The 19,033-nt window shown below is 40.8% G+C and overlaps 1 protein-coding gene across 1 annotated transcript in view; it reads left to right on the top strand.

Moving 5' to 3' along the window:
- Nucleotides 1-19,033, top strand: part of tenm1 (teneurin transmembrane protein 1) — a 152,345-nt gene that overhangs the window by 65,146 nt on the left and 68,166 nt on the right. Inside the window, exons 6-8 of the mRNA XM_026330036.1 lie at nucleotides 4,418-4,588; nucleotides 14,456-14,658; nucleotides 16,776-16,983. Of these exons, the coding sequence (XP_026185821.1) occupies nucleotides 4,418-4,588; nucleotides 14,456-14,658; nucleotides 16,776-16,983 (582 nt within the window). The remainder of the gene's footprint in view (nucleotides 1-4,417; nucleotides 4,589-14,455; nucleotides 14,659-16,775; nucleotides 16,984-19,033) is intronic.

Here is a 19,033-nt window from a genome sequence, read left to right on the forward strand (position 1 = left end):
GAGTATTGATAAATCATTTTTAACTGACTGCGGCACTACCTTGGCTGTAGTGGTTATCGATAAGACAGTATATCCACAGTCAATCTCACCCAGTGTGTCCTGCAGACCATCTTAGGCCTGTTACACATACCAGATAACCTCTTCTAGTGTAACACAGACGTAGAGGAATGCACACGCACACTTACAATTTCCTCTCTTTCACCTTCTCCCGCCATGACTGTGAAATCTAATCATCACTGGAGCCCACAATCATTTCTATCTAATCGGGAGACACACACACACACACACACACACACACGCACATACACTTGACAACAACAATAGCAACCACTGCAGCAGCAACTGGAAGCTGGCATTATTTCTGCATCTACCAGTTTGAAGAGCCTGCTTTTAAAAGCTGGCAGTCTGGAAAGATAGATGGAGAAAGTGGTTCAGAAATTCAATTTATTACTATCGCAATAAAGATATGCCATCTATACATATTTGCATTCCAGGTGTTAATGCACAACAGCTGGAAGGGAGTAATTTGGCCTTGCTAACTTTATCCACGCATATCTCTTCAGCCTGCCACATCCTCCATATGCATCTCGGCAGGGAAGCTGACAGTGAGGGTTCAGTACAGAACCCCCTCACAGCAGTGCCGTCCTATTACCTCTGGTAGTCATCTCACTGTCACACTGATCAATGATTCATGTGTGTGAGGACCTCAGCCAGTTAGCTTAGTGCACTGCTGCTCGCTGTCGCTCCTGTTATAATGACTGGACTCGCTCGAAGACTCTCTGGAACTTGTGATGGTTTGTGCGCTTTTGAGAGAGCACACCAGAGAAAGATGGACACTAAGAGAGAGTTGGATAGACAGACAGGCAAAAAAAAAAAAAAAAAAAAAAAAAGTGAGAGTGAGAGTGAAGGTTCATGCTGAGCACATGCTGCTCACATAACTGACTACATGCTGTGTCTAAGTGTGTGTCTGCATGCGTATTTTGTGTGTCCACACAAAGAATCAAAAATGTATCCTATAAGCAACAGAGTTAAGAAGTGAGGGGCACTGCTGATGCTGCACACTTTCATTTTAAAGACATCCCTTAATGATGTCTTTAATGATCCTTAACACAGCAACACAGGGCATCCTGGTGGCAGAGTGGTTAAGACACAGACCACATAAATGTAATGTCTTGGCTTCAGTTTCACATGGGGACCATTGCTGGTCAAGTTTTTTTTTTTTTTTTTTTTTTTTTTAATTCCTCTTTCTCCACTGCCAGCTGACCATTAAAAAAAAGCCACAGAAACGTAGGAACGCCAGAGTTCCCTGGATAATTTAGCAGTCCCCTGCTACAATACATCTATGTTATCATCATCATGTTTATTTATTTAAAATTTAATTTTGAAAAAAATCCTGTTATTGATATAATTTTGGTACAGCAGATGGCTGACAGCCGCTAATGCTATGGGGGAAAAGATGTTAGTCAGAGGCCAATGTGTGTAGCAAATTCAGAACACTTGTTGCATTTGGGAGCAAAACACTGAGCTGAATCCATCTCACTTTAACCCAAAATGTGACAGTTAATTGATAAAAAGGAATACAGTCACATTTGGGGAAATATGATCACTTGCTTTCTTGAACACTTTGTTTGGCCTTTTGTCAAATCAGATATCCACCAACGTGAATGCTCATTTGATAAAAACGTGAGATCCACTCACTTGTTTTTTCTGGTGCTCATGACAACAACATATCCAACTGCAAAGTCACGATCCTAGAGAGGCAAAATGACTCATTTTTACTGTATTTCAAAATTTAACCGGATCTGGTTCTTAAAGTCTCAGAATTAACATAGTCAAGTGAATAACAAGAATCATGCACTTACTAGTCTTAACATTATTTTGAGGACATCAGGCCCTTGAAGTACAAGAACATACACACAAACTCATACTCTCTGCCACCGACGTCTTCTCTCCACGTTTCCAGGTCCTTATCCCACCTCGCTTGAGTGTGTTTGCGTGTCTGCGTGCTCTGTGACTCTTGATGTTAAGTGTTCTAGCAAAAGGTCAACAGCCATAAAATAAAAGAGCGAGGGAGACAGAGAGAGAGGCTGATGAGCAGGATGAGCAGTAGGGTCTGAGGGGCTTCTGAGGAGGGATGGAGTGGTGCAGAGGAGAAGATAGGAGGGCCGGTGAGGACTGTTGCTGCAGAGTTATTACTGGAGTGGGTAACACTTGGCTAACAACAGTGTTGGGGGGTGCCGGTGTACAAGGAGAGTAAGAAAAGCAATTCAGATGAGAGAAAGTGAGGAGAGAATGGAGCATGAGAGATTGAATGGTAGATATGCTAAATGTTCGGGAATGACTTGTCATCCCTCACTGTGCGCTGTTAGAGTGTTGTTCTACTCTGCTGCATAATATAATGCAGTACAAACACTGACGATGCATGCAAACCTACATTTGTAGGTACAAAACTATATTTCATGTGTAATTCTAATAGAAACGTTTTGCTAATGGGCTGGAATTTAAAGGAAATCTAAGGGGATTATCTCGAAATCTATCATTGTTAAGTAAAACGTGATCGCCACTATCGTCAATACGTTCTTCTGCAAGTTTCTCTCTACTTGCTACTTTTTTTTTTTTTTTTTTAAATCACCCACCTGTCTGCTAAAAGAAACAGCACTTACAGCACCAGAAAACTAGTAAGGATTTTGCTAGAGACGAAATCCATGAAATTGAATGTACAAGGGCAGATCATTTGGTTTAGTGTTTGTCATACTTTTCTCCAGCATCAGAGTGAGTCATCACAACTAATTTCACAGCGATGTGTTAATGAGAAACCCCACCTCACTGCCTCTTTTTAAATGAAAATAAGAAACAATGTAAAAAAAAATTCTGATATTTTTAAAAGAGCAACTTATACCATCACTGACATGAAGAATCTGCGCATGTCCTTGTCTGGTCTCGTCACAGGCTGACAGTTCAATTAGTCTGAACTAAATGATGCGTGACGTCTCCCTCATGGCTCTGGTAATCGCCAGTGTTCTGCTTTGAAGAGCTCATATTGTGCATGAGTAGATAGCTAAACCAGCAGTGGCTTGGGCTAGTCAGAAGTTGAAATGTTGAAATGTGTGATTTTCTGATCCCCATAGATTCCAGAGTAGAGCAAGGGACCAAATTGGCTTCAGCTCATCATAGATTTGCTGTGTTTTTCTGAGAAAACAGCTCGTTTTTCTCTGTGCTTCTGCAACAGAAAGTGACTGCAAATGGCTTTGAACTATGAGGAGTTTTAATTAGATATTCCTCATCAGCTGGGAATGAAGTGTGGGTGAGCGTGGCAGGCATGCATATGTGAAAATAGCAGGTACATTAAATGCACTTGTGTGAGCGTGCTGTTCCCGTGTGATTGTGTTGGTCATGATGTATAATTGTGGATTTGTTTTTCTAAGCAGCCATTTTGCGCAAGCATGTGTCAAGTGCTTTTTCTGGGTGTCGGCAATCAGCAGACAGAAGACAGACAGTGAAGACGTTTGAAGTCGTTAGAAGTTCCTTACCTTGATCTGCATGCAGCAGCCATCCTCTGATTGCCAGCAGCGCATAGTAACTTTGTGATTTGAGTCTTTGCTTTTGTTTGATGTTGTGAACATGTCAGAGGAGGAAAAAAAATGCAATGATTTATTTCATTTGCTTTGTTCTTCATATCAGCAAAGGGGCATTGCCTTTTGAGATTCTTTTAAAATAACGAAACCAAAGCGGTGTTGGAGTACAGTCGCACATAAATGAAACCTAATTATTGGTCAGAGCAAGGTGAACATTCAACGGAACATTTTATTGACTTTCTTGCAAGACACTAATTAATTTTCTTAATGGGCAGGTGTTAGTTGTTTTTATTTAACAGTATGTTGGATAGTTGTCCCAGTAAACAGTTTTATGAGTGGGAGGGGGAATCCTGTATCTCCCCATACCCTTTGCTGTTTAAAAGGCCCATATGGATTGTGAATCGGCAGCAGCTTTCAAAGCATCATTAGTCATGCATAAAAGACTGTGTTAGCACTTTAATACCAGCCCTGGGCTCAAGCTCTGAAGATCTACCTTAATTGCTAACCTCTGCCACATTCTGTGTTCACGTACGCATGTGTGGACATGTGTGTGTGTGATTATGTGTGTGTGTGTGTGTGTGTGCGTCTGTGTACGAGAATAAGAGAGAGAGAATTTATGTGTGTGTATGTTCTTTGTATATTTACTAATTGTATACTGCCTTGCTGGGCAGTAATAAGCACATAAACTGAGTGCTGTAAGATGGGCATTAAAAAAGATTCAGACGCACCTCACTGCATGAATACTGATTTTTTTTTTTTTTCACTGCTTATCTTCTCCTTTTGGCTGTCACTCTATGTTTGTGTGTGTGTGTGTGTGTGTGTGTGTGTGTGTATGTGTTTAGCGGTCCACCTGTTAGGCCTGACCTGGCATTTGCGGCACGGTGAGAGCCAGCTGTATGAAAATGGCCTGAGCTCGGACCATCAACAGGAGGACCACAGCAAAACCAGACCCACCAGCTCCATCCACCTGCTGGACACACTCAATCCTGAAAACACACACGTTGGTGACAGAGGTGAGCTAACACACAAACAGTATAACACCAAAATAGCAGATGTTCCACAGTCAGCTATTGACAGGATTTGCCCGTCAGTAACAACAAAACAAAACAAATGTTTATACAGTAATTTGTATTTTAGTAAATACCAAACGTATTGAATGGACACTCTCTTGAAGCATTTAACTTAATTTAAATAGAATTTGGCTGCTTCCATTTTGTATTTTCATGACATTTTAAAAGCAACAAGTCAAATGTGAACAACATGTGATGATGTAGTTGGATCAGAGTAGGGAGAGCGTCATGGACTCTGCTAAGTTTCCTCAAACAATGCCACCTCATAAAGTGTATAGGAAAACAAAAGGGGAAGACACCCAGTCTGTCTTTAAATATTATGAATGATCTTATGTCATTTGCACAGCACATTTTAGCAGATAGTTTCTAAAAAAAAAAATGTTGGTATAAAGCAAATTACCTGGCTTTAATCAAATGTGTCAACATTATTAAATGGTGTTGCATCCTATACAGCTCTGCATCAATTTTCAGCACTTACTGTATCATCGAAAGAAAACTCCCATTACTGCTGCAGGGCCTGAAAACAAGGAGTAATGACTAAAAGCCAAGCACTCCAACAGCTTAAGCTGACCTTCGAAAGCTGCCAAAGTTTCCAAAGTCTTAAAATACCCATGCAAGATTTAGCCTGATAAGATTAGCTACAGGTTGGCCTTAGGAGTCACAATAAATACTATCAATATTAACTACTTCTGATCTTGTTTTTCAGCTTACTGCATGAAATAGAAACACATTTAACCATTTTAGCTTTAATAGAAACCCAGTTATTAAAATAGTAGTGAGAAATTCTCTTCAAATGTAAATACAAGCATATAAACATTGACTAGAACAGGGCTATATGTCCTTTGGCATGATTTTCAATCAGTCTCTATTGCGTTGGGAGTTTGGCTTGCATGCATAACAAACTTGGCACAATTAACGTTCCAATGCGATAGAGTGACACAAGTCCGGAGATCAGCCTTGAACTGATTACTTATTTATTAGGAAAGGCAAGATAATTGGTTAATCAGTGTTCCCTCTTAGCTAGTACGTGGCTGGAATAGCTTTTCTCCACTCCACTGTCTCTCAACCATCCAGAGGAATTACTAACACCAATTTAACCCCATGATATGGAACATTAATTGTGAGTGTTCAGGTCATGAAGTCAGGCAGGACACGGCAACCTTCACGCTTACTCTGACTCTGATGGATATTACACTGCATGCTGTTGGAGCCCACATTCAGCAGTTATAAGGAGGAGAATGTGCAAGCCAAACTGCAACTCGCTGCAATTTAGGCAACCTGGGACATCCCTAAAGCACTATTCTTGATGAATCCTCACATTCTGCAGATTAACACTCTCATCAGTAGCTAAATCCTTTGACAGAGCACGGAGGGGTCATGGAATTCACTTCCGAGTGCTGCGTCACAGCAATCTATTGTTTCAACTCCTGCTGCTTGATGAAAGCTAGGAAATCAAAATGGGCAAAGCTAAGCCTTTGATGCAGGGGGCTCAGATTATTAAAATTGGCACGGTGAAGGTGGTCCCCTTTGTGGAGGAGGGCCAGCGAGATTAGAGATTAGGCTGTAATCCAGTGTGGCAGATTATCACGCTCATCCTGCTGTACCCATCACCTCTCACACCCAGAGACCACACAATCCCATAGATTACACAGTGAAAGATCCTGAGAGATGGCCATGGAGGAGGCAAGGGATAAAAACATGACACTGTAGGAACAGAGAAGAGTAAGAGTGATGAGGAGAGAAGAATGATTGATGGCTACCAATTGACTTGGAAGATGTGTGAAAAATCCACCATAAAAGGGACACAAGCGAAATAATTGCCGTCATTAAAATAAAATAACCTTATTAGCCATTTTCATGAGTTTTGCCTACAAAACAAAGAAAGCAGGCTGTGAAATGTTCTTTTTTATACAGGAAGAAATTATTTTATTTTTGAGGCACTGCTATAAACGCAAGTTACAACATAACAGTGGGGGCATAAATATAGCTGAGGAGACTGATTGGAGAATAGTTATCAGTTTGTGTGTTTTTGATATAAACTGATGACACAGTAGGGAGAGGTGAAACGAGCTCAGCGGAATGATTGGAAGGTAGTAATCTCCTTGTGTTCGTGCTCATGTATTTTTACTGCTGTTGTTTTTATGTCAACTTCAGCGCCATAAAGATAGGCTCTTTGTTTGATTTGTTGGCACTATGCCGAAATCAGGATCTAGAGCACCACAATTCTAATTTACCCTACAAGTCAGCTCACGGCACATCACTAGATACTAATTGACAGGTTGTGTCATCCGCGTGCAGCTAGTGTCTTGTCAAGCCGTGCATGCGGTGTTTTATGCTCTTCATGCTAACTCTACTGCCGAGATCACCAGGAGCCCTTCTTGGTTCTCCACACATAAAAGCCTCTCTAATTAATGCTACATTAATTGCTACTCACACCATGATAATCAACCTCAGGCTGATGTACTCGTGCGAGCGTGCACGTGTGAACGTGTAAACACACTTATTTCTTGGTCTGGCACGCATGTGGACGAGCATGCCCATACAAACACACACGGCAATTCCTCTGGTGCAGATGAAAGAAGAGCCCAGAAAATACATTTTCCGTCAGGGGGTTCCCTTCCCTAATGAAGTACATCAGAGTTTGAGAATAATATTTCATTCAACATGGAATGCGCAATATATTAATGATATGAAATGATACAAAATGACATACAGTAGAAGAGCATATTGCCTCATTATAATGTGAAGATGATGAAATGTGGAGCTTGTGTAATGCCATCTGAGCCAATGCTATGATTGTATAAAGCCCTGTATGAAAAGGGAGGTAGTGCTGAATTGTTTCCACTCTATCTGATGGTGTGGTTGGAAATGGTGTGTAGATGGATGGAATGTGACACAGACAGAAAGAAGGGCTCTTAAAGAGCACATCAATATTCTGGACTGCGTGCAGAGAGAGGGGAGTGAAGTGAGGCTGAGCAGTGTGTATGTGTGCAGAACTGTAGGGAAGTCTATGCATATTGTAGGTATATACATGTGCAAAATGAGAGATGTGTGTGAGTGTGTGTGTGTGTGCGTGTGTGTGTGTCGGGGAGGATGAGTGTGCATATGTGCAAATGCTGATGGACTGCCCCCTGTTACACTGCGCTCATTGATTTTCTCACGCTGGGATACAGTCTCAGGATGTAACACATGCATGCTCACACACACACACACACAGAAACACACGCAGAGAGAGTATAGATCATTTACTGAACCCCCTGCTTGGGCATCTCAACTTGAGAAAGCCTAACAGCAGCAACATGCCTCTCTGTTACTCAGCCTGCATTCAAATATATTTGGACATCTCGTCCAAATATAGTTGAAGAAATTAAACATAATTTCAAGCTGCAGTCAGTATTTACAGTGTAGATGACACATTTTATTGAGAGCTGAGAGATTTGGAGTACAGACTCCTGACATTTGAGAGTACTAGATTGATACCTGGCATCAAAAACAAAAGAAAAAAAAAAATCAGTTTTTATCTTCTCAGTGAACAAAGTAGACCTTCAATTTTTGATTAAAATATACATATTCGACCACCCACATTGTGGTCAAAGGGATTTAGGCAGGGTTTTGAGATAATTTTATGATAATTTCTGCAATGTTATACTGTGGCTTTGCAGCTGTTCAGAGTAAAATGTATCCACTACATTTATTAACTGAACCATTTAACAGTGGATAATGTTAATATTATCTCCAAGTTGACCTGTTACTATATTAAAATGCCAGTGCTATATTATTTGCAACTGAATTATGTAGCATAGACAATAATTATATATCACTCACAGGGGGTACATATATTTACTTGAGCAGGATATAGAGACATTTTATTTCTACACGGGTTGTAAAAGCCAATCCCAGCCAACTCAGGAGGGTTAGGCTACAGCCTGGACAGGCCGTCAGTCTGTCACAGGTTTATAAACAGACAACCATGTTCACACCTACAGGTAATTTAGAGTCACATGCTTAAAATGCTGAGAACCACTGCTCTATAATATTACAAATAATAATGTTATATATTTTAAGCACCTCTTCACTGCGGTCTGATCAGATTTCATCAACAGCAAAACAACCCATAAACTGGCATTAGTTTCTGATTCCAATAATGCTAAACTCTTATTGGTATGGGGAAGCATGTAACAGCTTTATCTATCTCAGGCCCGCTCACTTCAAACCACTAACGAGATGTTAATTACGAAAATACATTTTCAGTGTGTTCAAACAAAGAAATCTTAATACTTCTTTCCCCAATGACTTGGTTGGTCTTGGTAACAGAATTATCAGCTGATTAAAATCAGCAGCACCATTATCTACAGGTTGCTTTTTACTTCTGTATGAGCTGGATAAGCACACACTCAGTAGAGGGCAATAAAAAAAATACCCACAAGTGCTTTATCCATGTGTCAGTTTATACCACACATATTACCTGTGTAACAAGGTACATGAATTCTGAGTGTCATGGAGTGAATGAGTTTGTGGACAGTCTGTCAGAGACATAGCCTGAGGTCTGATGGTAGAAGGTGAGGACGAGACAGTAATGGAAGGCCCCAAGGCCAAGAGCATTATCTTCTCTGACTCTGACTGACACTCATTAGGCTGCACAGTAGAGAGAGGAGGCTGAAAGCTTATTAAGCCACCTGCTCAAAAGGCCCTTAATTGAATCCAAGTAATTATAGAGACCTTGCCCATTGTGATATTTTTATTCATCCTGAGGCAAACTCAATCTCTCTTGCATTTGGAACACTATTAATGTTGTCTGCACCAATGTGTTCGAGATTCACACACAGGCCTATGCTTCAATATCGACTAAATTTGCGAAATACACACACGCGCACACAGAGTTCCGGTCCCCCCAGACATGTCCTGTCATCAAGACCCCGACTGCACTTTTAGTCTGTTCTCTGCTTCATTAGAATCTGAAGGATAATAACATTAATTGCAAAGACAGACATTACAGCTGTAATTGTTTTACCTGAATAACCCGTAGGCAAGAGAAATTAATTAGACCTTGTGTCCTAAGTCCTAATGCAGCTCATCTCTTTTGTTGGCCTGGTGCACCCACACGCCAGACACACACAAAACACTCACACAACACACTCACACCGACTTTGAGAAACAAGAGCGATGAAGGTTGACAGTGCAGAGATAGTTGCTATTCATTAGAAATGGGAGGAGCTAAGAATTCAAATGTAACCCATCCTAGTCCAGATGGCCTGCAGCAAAGAAACCTTCCAGGGACTAATTTAGCAGAAAATATGGCAATGGGTATATGTGTTTGTATATTGTGGGTGAATAGGCTCAATGAGGGCTTATGAGGTGTTACATATACACCATCCTGCACTACCACTATAATTGGCTGAAGCAACTTCGCTATTATACTCCACAATATGTTGGTTATAGGCAAACCTGCCTAACCATCTATCGTCTCCATCAAGGGCATGTTGTGCATGATGGTAGACATGGATAAGCTGTGCAACACTTTCATCACCCGCTTGAACAAGCTCAATATTTTGAAATAAACCTTAATACATTTTTTGCTTACAACTAGCTTCTGCCGCCAGCTAATGATAAAAAGCACAAGAGGAGATTTATGTGATGCCATTTATTTTTATTTTTATCCAATAACCGATAGCAAGTGTGAATTTCAAGCTGTTTCTCCCTTATTAAAGCCACAAGATAGCAAGGTGTGAAGGAATTTTACCTCCCTGTTTGCATATTGGCATGTTGAAACTTGTATTCCTCTCCCCTGCCAAGTCGAAATAAAAAGAGATGTGCTGTTTCAAAAGAAATTTTCAAAGAATGGTCTCAGGTTTAGTGCTGAGACATACAGGGATACAGTGCTGGTGGAACATGCTGATTGACAGCAGTAATCTGAGCAGCTGGGGAGGCCTGAAGGAGCCCCAGTCAATGTGTGATCTGTCTGGTTTCTTAGGGACTCCCAAAATGCCTCAATCCTGGTCTCTTTCTGCTGTAGCTGCAGCCTTAGCCAGAGAGATGCACTGGCAGCTGTAATCTGACACAGGCAACCCCTCTTTGGACATGGTCCTCTTGTCTCCACTCTTTCCCATACTCATTTTTATCCTCTTTTCTACAACCCCCCTCCACACCCATCTCCCCTTCCCCACCACCCATCCTCGTGGCTGACCTGGATGCCACTTTCTGTCCCACTGTTGCATCAGACTTGGAGAGACTCTATACAGCAATTAGCATCAGAAGGACCTGCTTACTCATCTGCCCTTCAGCCTGCTCGCCAGCCCGCCTGTGCGCCTGTCTGCAGCCAGTGTTCTGCCAACTGCCATGCCCTATTCATTTCCTATTCATCTAGTGTTGAATAAAAGGCTGCATTCCTCGGGACATCCGTCCCTCTGCTGGCCTTATATTTATTTATTTACTTTGTGGCGAGGCACAAGAGAGGACTAGCATTAAAAGGAATGAACTGCTGAGGTCGACTTGGCAGGAATGCGTAAAGGCACACCTTATTTCTGCCAAGCTATTTTTCTTCCATTTAGTACAGGGACACTTCATGCTTCATACAGAAGACCTGTCTCTTTTACTCATTTTATTACAGACATTTTGGAACTCTTCGTTTTGTTCTCATCCTCCTCTCATTTTCCCTCCCTTTGTCTTTTTGTCCTATGTCTCTCTTTATTTGCACAGCTCTGTCAGTACAGTAAGTTAGGTAGCATAAGGGAAAAACATTCAACCTTCTTTAGCTAGCCTCTCAGCTTTCCAACACATTTAAACTCATGAAATGGAATACAGTTTTAAAATGTTTTTTTTTTTTTTTTGCAGCTGGATTAGCTCCCTGCATATCTTTAATGTCTGTACAAAATTTCATGACAATTCAAATAGTTGAGACATTTTTAAATTAGAAAGTGTTGGAACCCAAGAACACACCAATATTGCTATTCTATTGGTATTATGGCTCAGAAGTTACAGTGACAGCAGAAACAGTAGCCCCATATTGGCCTGTACTTTGTACATCCCTATCCATGTGACAGTACATGTGATATATGTCAGCCTGCCTGTGGGTGTGCATGGTGTCACCATAATGGAGTGTTAAAGCTCCAGGCATTATAGATTGAGAGCCAGTGGCCTCGTCCATGAATCTGCCCCTAACTGTTCTTCTGCCTTTGTGGCCGTAACGATCGGCTGGCTCCCCTCTGTCACCATATTTCCTCCATCTTACTTTAGAAGCAGAGATATATCTCTCTATAAAGGCCGACACAAAGACGACTGGAGAACCTCGCCTGCTCCCCTACACAATAGGCTCAGGCCTGGTGGTTGATAAAGGCTTATGGAGAGGAGAGGAGCTGATGGCCATGGGACTGTTGGAAAAACCTATTCTCTTCACACACAAAGACATGCTCTCACTCAAGACACTATCTGTGTGCTGTGACACTGTTGGTGAATGCATGCATGCATGTGTGTGTGCCCCTGGCCTATTTACTTTCCTCTCATCTACCTTTCTGTCTCTTCTTTCACACACATCATAACACATATGTGTACAGTTTCTTTCAACAATAGCTCCTCTTCTGTCACTGAAACATTTTTGTTGACGAGATATTTTTCAAGGTCATAACAAAACAAAAAACTAAACAAAAGCAGCTTGATACAAGAACTATGACAAAATGCATTACATTTATCCACAAATAAAAACTAAATGGCAATGTGAAAAATGGGCAAATAGACAATTACTGTGTCTATTTGCATTGTCGATGCCCTTCAGCATCTCTGGACTCACAGGCTGTCAAAAATATCCTTTGTTCAAAAGTTAATTTAGCTCCTTGACCTGCATTACCAATAATACTAATAAGACACATCTTACATTCAGAAGCAGTCTATCTGTGTCATCTGAGAAAACTAAATTCAATCATATGCCACTGAGGTTTAGGTGAGGTGATGGAAATAAATAAATAAATAAATAAATAAATAAATAAATAAATAAATAAACAAACACCTGAGACAAACTAGAGAAGTGCAGACAGCATGGGTGGAAAGTTAAGATCATTTAACATTAAGTGCTGTGGGTGTGAGCATCACATTACTTTCAGTCAGATATCTTTAGCGTTGCTAGCAAAAGGAAGAAGTAAGTTCCAGGATTAATGTCGGCAGCCAACCATCTAAATCTTCCTCTAGATATTCACTAAAGAAATGTCACTGTATTAATTTATCCTGTGATTGAGCTTCTCCTCTTAAACTAAACCCAGTGAACAAGCACTGTAGTCAAAATGAGAGTGAGTGCAGCTTTGAATCATTCGCCGCTCTGCAGAGCAGAGGGACATGGACACTGGGTGCTTCTCATTACCTTATTTCATGTCTCCTCACTCCTCGGGTGACCCAGAATTCATTCCGGTCCACCAGCATGAAGGACATCCTAATTTCCTTGTTATTGTTTAGACGGAAGAGGAGGCAGCCTGCAGGAGGCCCGAGAGAGGACGCAAGACACCGTCCCTCATGAAAAGTCTACTGAACCAACCAAATGCATGAACAGCTGATTGGAATGATCTGATACTAAATCACTGCATGACAAATTCAACACCAATACAGTAAAAACATCTTATTTAAGTATCAATTTCTATCTGATTGCAAATCCATTTGTCCAGAAATAACATAATTTCCAATTTCTTGAAAACATATATGCTACAAACCTTTATGAGATATTGAAATAATTATAAAAATAAAGAGTTGTTGACTAAATATGGAATACAGGTTTCTACTGAATGTGCAGATGCTTGAGGAGCTGCTCATTGTTCATTCTTTGTGTTGTTATGGCTCCACATTAAGTGCTGGTGGATCTTGAAGCGGTTTCTCGGGCGTCAACAGGAAACAAGTAGAGATATTTGCTTTTGTCATGGTGGAGGACATCACTGCACCAGGTGCGCTGGCAATAGCTATTACTTGGACAATACATCACATTATCTGTGCAAATACAAACTTCTAGGTGTACAAAGCTCTTAACACCTGCAGACTGACAGCTGATCCAGCTGTGCCATCATCGTCACGAACTGACATTACCTCAGGTCAGAGGAAGGACATCTCATTTCTCTAAAAACATGTTCCTTCAATTCCTCTCTTTTCACATTATTACCTTGGATTTCTTCTTCGCATCATATGTGTGAGAGATGAAGACGTGAGGATAAGATGCAAGTGAGAGAAACAAGGAGACATTTTAACGTGATGAGAAGCACCCACAGTCTGTGTGTGAACAAATAAACAGCCTTTTCCACTAACCTTGCAGTAGACGGAGAGCTGTAACCATGGTAACTGTACACAGAGACAGCTGTAGATTTAAAATGTTTAGAAGACATACATTTTAAAAGTGCAAGAGAAAAATGAGATTTAAATGTCACTGAAAATTGAATGATTCAAATTTGACTAAAACTAATACACACTTCTCTCAAAGGCTAGGATTTAAACCAAATCAAAATCAGATGCCAAAATGAATACAGTGTGCAAATATGGCACCTGACTAAGTAGACGGCTCTCAGACACTTTCCTTTCTAAAGCAGTTCATCTTTATGCAGAGCCTTTCCAACGGATTGCCAAAGCAGGGTCTCTTGAAAAGCAGGATTTTCATCAGCACTCAGTCATTCCTGATGTCTATTCAGTCTCACATCATTAGTACAGCAGCTGATCATGCTGATGTTCAAAGACATCAGGTTGGTTATTAATTGCTGCCATTGACACTGAATACTGAATAGAACTCACTGTCCACCTTGATAAATCTGCAATATGTGACTTAACACTGTCTGTGGCTTTCACCTGCAGAGAAGTGGGTGCGAGGGCGAGCCATCGACCGTGGCGAGGTCGACATGGGAACCCAGCAGAGCCAGGCAATCCCACCGGGACTTTTCTGGAGGTTTCATATGACTGTGCACCATCCTACCTACATCAAGTTCAACCTCTCTCTCTCTCACAATGCACTGCTTGGGGTCTATGGACGCAGGAACATACCGCCTACACACACTCAGGTACAAAAGACTCCTGTTGTTCACCCAGATGGGCTCGTTTACTTTCCACTACCACGGATCACATCCAAACAAATGCACCTTTTTCTCCTTTTTTTCTCCATTTTGTCCTTTCAAATCCACCAAAGCAGTGTTTTGCTCTTAAAATTCAGGCCTTGTGTTAAGTGCTTCCCCCACAAGACAAATATGTGCATGGGTTTGTATGTCTGTGCCTCGATCTTCTTGTGATCGGATATTTTAAACACAAAAAAGATTTGTTGTAAACATATAAATTACCTTGGGTAGACAAGTTATTATTAATTTAATCTGAGCAAACAAAAATCTATTCTATGCTCATTAATTTTTTTCTGTTTGCCGTTACCCACACAGAGTGGCTCTCTTGCTCTGTAACCATCTCTATTCTATGTAATCTAAACTTTGCCTGCATGCTCAGTCAACCTGACAGTTTGTTACAGTGAGCCACAATTTCACCCAATCTGAACAAGTGTTTTTTTTTTTGTTTTTTTTTTTTTCTGATTCACTGTTGTGTCTCCAATCCTAGCGCTGATAGTATAGAGGTGGAGGCTGAAAAGCTCCGCTGATAAAAACTAACGCTTCAGTCAGTGATGGTAATCAGTCAGTATAGTCAGTTCAACTTAAATATTTGGTACATTTGGTAATATTATTGTGAACAAACCCCAAATACAGCTTACTCATCCATGTCATAGGTGTCCAATGTCATCTGAAAACTATGACTCAACACACACAGATGGATGAAAGCAAATGCAACTGCAACTTTATTTGTTTAGCACTTTTTGAAACTGACCAAGGTGCTGTACAGGATAAAAACATAAAATAAAGCAGGAATAAAACAACACCAAAACCCACAAAATGGATAAAATCAAAATAAATAGAATAAATAATGTCAACATCTCAGACTGTGTCAAATGGCATTGAAAACAGGTGAGTTTTAAGAAGAGTTTTAAAAGTAGATAATGAGGAATCCTGTCTAATGTGGATGGGCAGCTCCTTACACAGTTTTGGTACTGAAAAGCTCGGTCCCTTCTGAGCTTATGCTTAGTTTTTGGTACACTCAGTGGCACTATGTACCCAGTACCCAGTACCTATGTACCCAGTACATGACCCATACAGCATCCAGCTGCCAAGGCTGGCCAGGTGGTTCGATGCTGGAAGCTTCATTTCTGAGGAGTGGTCACTGTCCATTTTTATTTTACAGCTCCTACTGAATGTAGGCTGTGATGCTATTCTCCCCCCATTACCCAAGCTCTTTTTTAAACTAACTTAAAATGGATGGATGTGCATCGTTACAGCAATGAAGCAGCTATTTGTGATTAGTAGACTTAGTGTGGATGTAGTGCGTCTCAGACACAATCGTAGAAACAGTCAACACACACACAGACACGCATATACATGCATGCACAGGCATACACTGTACACAGTGTAAAGCAGCACTTTGCTATGCATGGAGCATGTATACAGACAAAAATACAACGCACACTGACTCATCTACTTTTTAACATCAGTGCGCCCCTGCTCTCGCCTGCATGAAGGGGTCTAATTAGCTGTTTTTGACACTAGTGTGACACACAGCCCTCAGGGGGAATAAGACTCGCTGAGTGCTTGCTAGTTCAAGGAGGTTTGAGGATGGAGAGAGAGGGTGGGAGAAACGAGAGTGGTGGGGAAAGTTAAAGAGGGTGCGAAAGAAGCACAGAAAGGTTTAGACAGATGAAATAATAGTCTGTTCCATTTGAAAACATGGGTGGTAAAGTCTGTCCATGCCATTAGCAGCATGTCAAGCTGTTGAACCAAATGCTGTGGAACATGTCTGGTGGAGGACTGAACTGCCATGGATGATGATTTCCCTTCTTTTCTTTGGGTTCCTGTTTCACAGTTCAGATTTGATACCCTCACATAATGTTATTCTGTAACTTCTTCTATGCAGGCAGTTTTCCAACAGCATTCAATTGGCAGTTTCACAAAGCTTACACCATCCACACACCACTGCACCAGATTTGGCTTGCAAATTTCCTTTGCCTTTATACAGGTTTCATGAATTCCCATCTTGCACATTCCAGCTGGATGATATTGCTGTTTCCTTATTGTTTCAATATTGTGTTCAGTTCGACTTTGTGAAACTGCTGGATGGAAAGGCACTGCCCAGGTCCTTGACTGATCCTGTCTCAACTGCCAAAGCTCCCAAAGGCCTGCTGCTCAGCGGCCTCCAAGAAACAGGCTTCATTGAGTACATGGACCCCGGTACCTGGCACCTCGCTCTCTACAATGATGGACGCAACCTGGAACAAGTATTACTCCACAGCACTCCCATAGGTGAGGAGCATTAGTACTGCTTCATTCAGAGTATTAATATTTCTTCCCTGCCTTCTAAATACACTATTATTATTTATCCTCCTTTTAGACTGATACGTGTGCATTCCAACTCGAACACACCATAATAGAGATTCGTATCTCAGGGCTTTGTTTGTTACTCTGTTGTCCTTTTCCCCCTTTGATCTGTTGATATGCAGAAAACAGAGGACATGGCCAAGAGTGGCTTAAAACTCATTGACATTTGAAGGGAACTTTTCCTATTACGAGAGTGAGTTTGGCATTGCAGGAGACAGCCGTTAGAAAGGGGAGGACAGCTCCTGCAGTAATGACAGTGCTTGCTAACTGCAGCTCATTGCTATGACACACACGGATGGAAGTGTAAATTGAAGGATGTGAATAATGCAAGAGTACGTGGCTGAATATAGACAAGTCGATAATTACCAGGGCAGTTTCTTCACTCCCACTTTGTCCAGTAGTCCTTAATAGAATAGACTGTTGAAATAACAAAAAGTCTTGGGAAATGTAGTAGTAAAGTTACATCATGGGACTTGGTAATTTTTATGTAACAGACAGGCAACATGGCAATTACAAAGCATGCGATATGCGAAAAACCAGCTATTTTGATTGTTATCCCCTGGATTAAACGGTCACTTTCAGTTTCCATTACACCCGTAATTATGCTTCAGAAGGGGCAGGCTGCTGTACCAGTAGGCCAGAAGTGCATGTGATCAATATATCACTGACAAAACACAAAACATTCATACGGAAGAAAGCAGATCCACAGTCTTTCCTTGACTTTTATTATTGCAGCCAAAACAATGAAGGCATGTCACATGATACTGACGATAACAACCTATTTAGCCAACTATGAGCTGGAGTAGGGTTTGATGGATAGCAGATTTTATTATTATTTTATTTTATCATTATTATTCAGGAGGAATGCACAGAGCTCTCTCAATGCTTACAAGCTAAATACGTGTATCATCAACCTCTTAACGGCCTGAGTTGTAAGGCAAACAGTAAACAGCTCCACAGTGACAAAACATTGTATTGAAGACATCTTTCATTGTCATATTGACAGAGTCCTTTATATAATGACTGACAGCATGCGACAGCTAAACACAGATTTTATTTCAGAGCTGTCAAACATTTGTTGACACGTGAGCTGTCTGTAAAGTCTGGAATATACCGGACCTATTTTGAGACAAGGATTTTGAGCTAAACAGGAACCAGCAGCATTTACAGAGTTAACTTTCCTTTTATTCATTTCCTTTTCCTCAATAATCAAAACAAATTTAGACACAACAGATGGGCTCAGAATAGCAGACTTTAGTCTGCTTATGTTTTTCATATAATTAATCAAATGATTTGGCTGGACAGAGGAAAATATTATTAATGGAGGGATGTCAAAGTTTGTTTCACTACTCATTTACACCTCTAATGAGGGTTACAAACAGACACAGCATTGGTTTGGAGGCAGAAAATCAAAACCACTGAGCTACAGGACAATAAATTCTAATAAGAGACACTGTGTGGTACCCAAGAGTGGAGCTTTATGGGGAGCTGAGGGAGAAATGAGATGATCTCTGTCGGGAAATTGAGCTTTTCCGCAGCAAATAGTAACTGGATACAACATGAAACAGAGAATATAAATAAGAGAATAGCAGAAGGCTGTCGTAACAATAAATAAATAAAATAATGTAAAATCAATACAGTGTAGAGTTTGACAAGATGTAAAATATGAGAACATAAAAAATAGGAATACATGAAATGTAGCCAATGTGCAAAAAATATGTTGTTTTCACAGCAACAGGGAGACATTCTGTACAGTATGGTAATGAAGTATGTGGTTACATTAGGCAGAAACAGTGTCGTGGGTAATCACAATGAAAAGGTAAAACCAATAAAATTATTCAGAGCCACATGTTTTAGGTCAGCTGGTAACTGACCTGTATCAGTCAGAAGACATTATGTTCATCTGGCATTCACCCACCCACACATACACACACACACACAGACAGTGTTCAGTTACATCTTAACTGTGTGCTGG

Source organism: Mastacembelus armatus, chromosome 10 (genome assembly GCF_900324485.2).
Source record: "Mastacembelus armatus chromosome 10, fMasArm1.2, whole genome shotgun sequence".
Taxonomy (NCBI): Eukaryota; Metazoa; Chordata; class Actinopteri; order Synbranchiformes; family Mastacembelidae; genus Mastacembelus; species Mastacembelus armatus.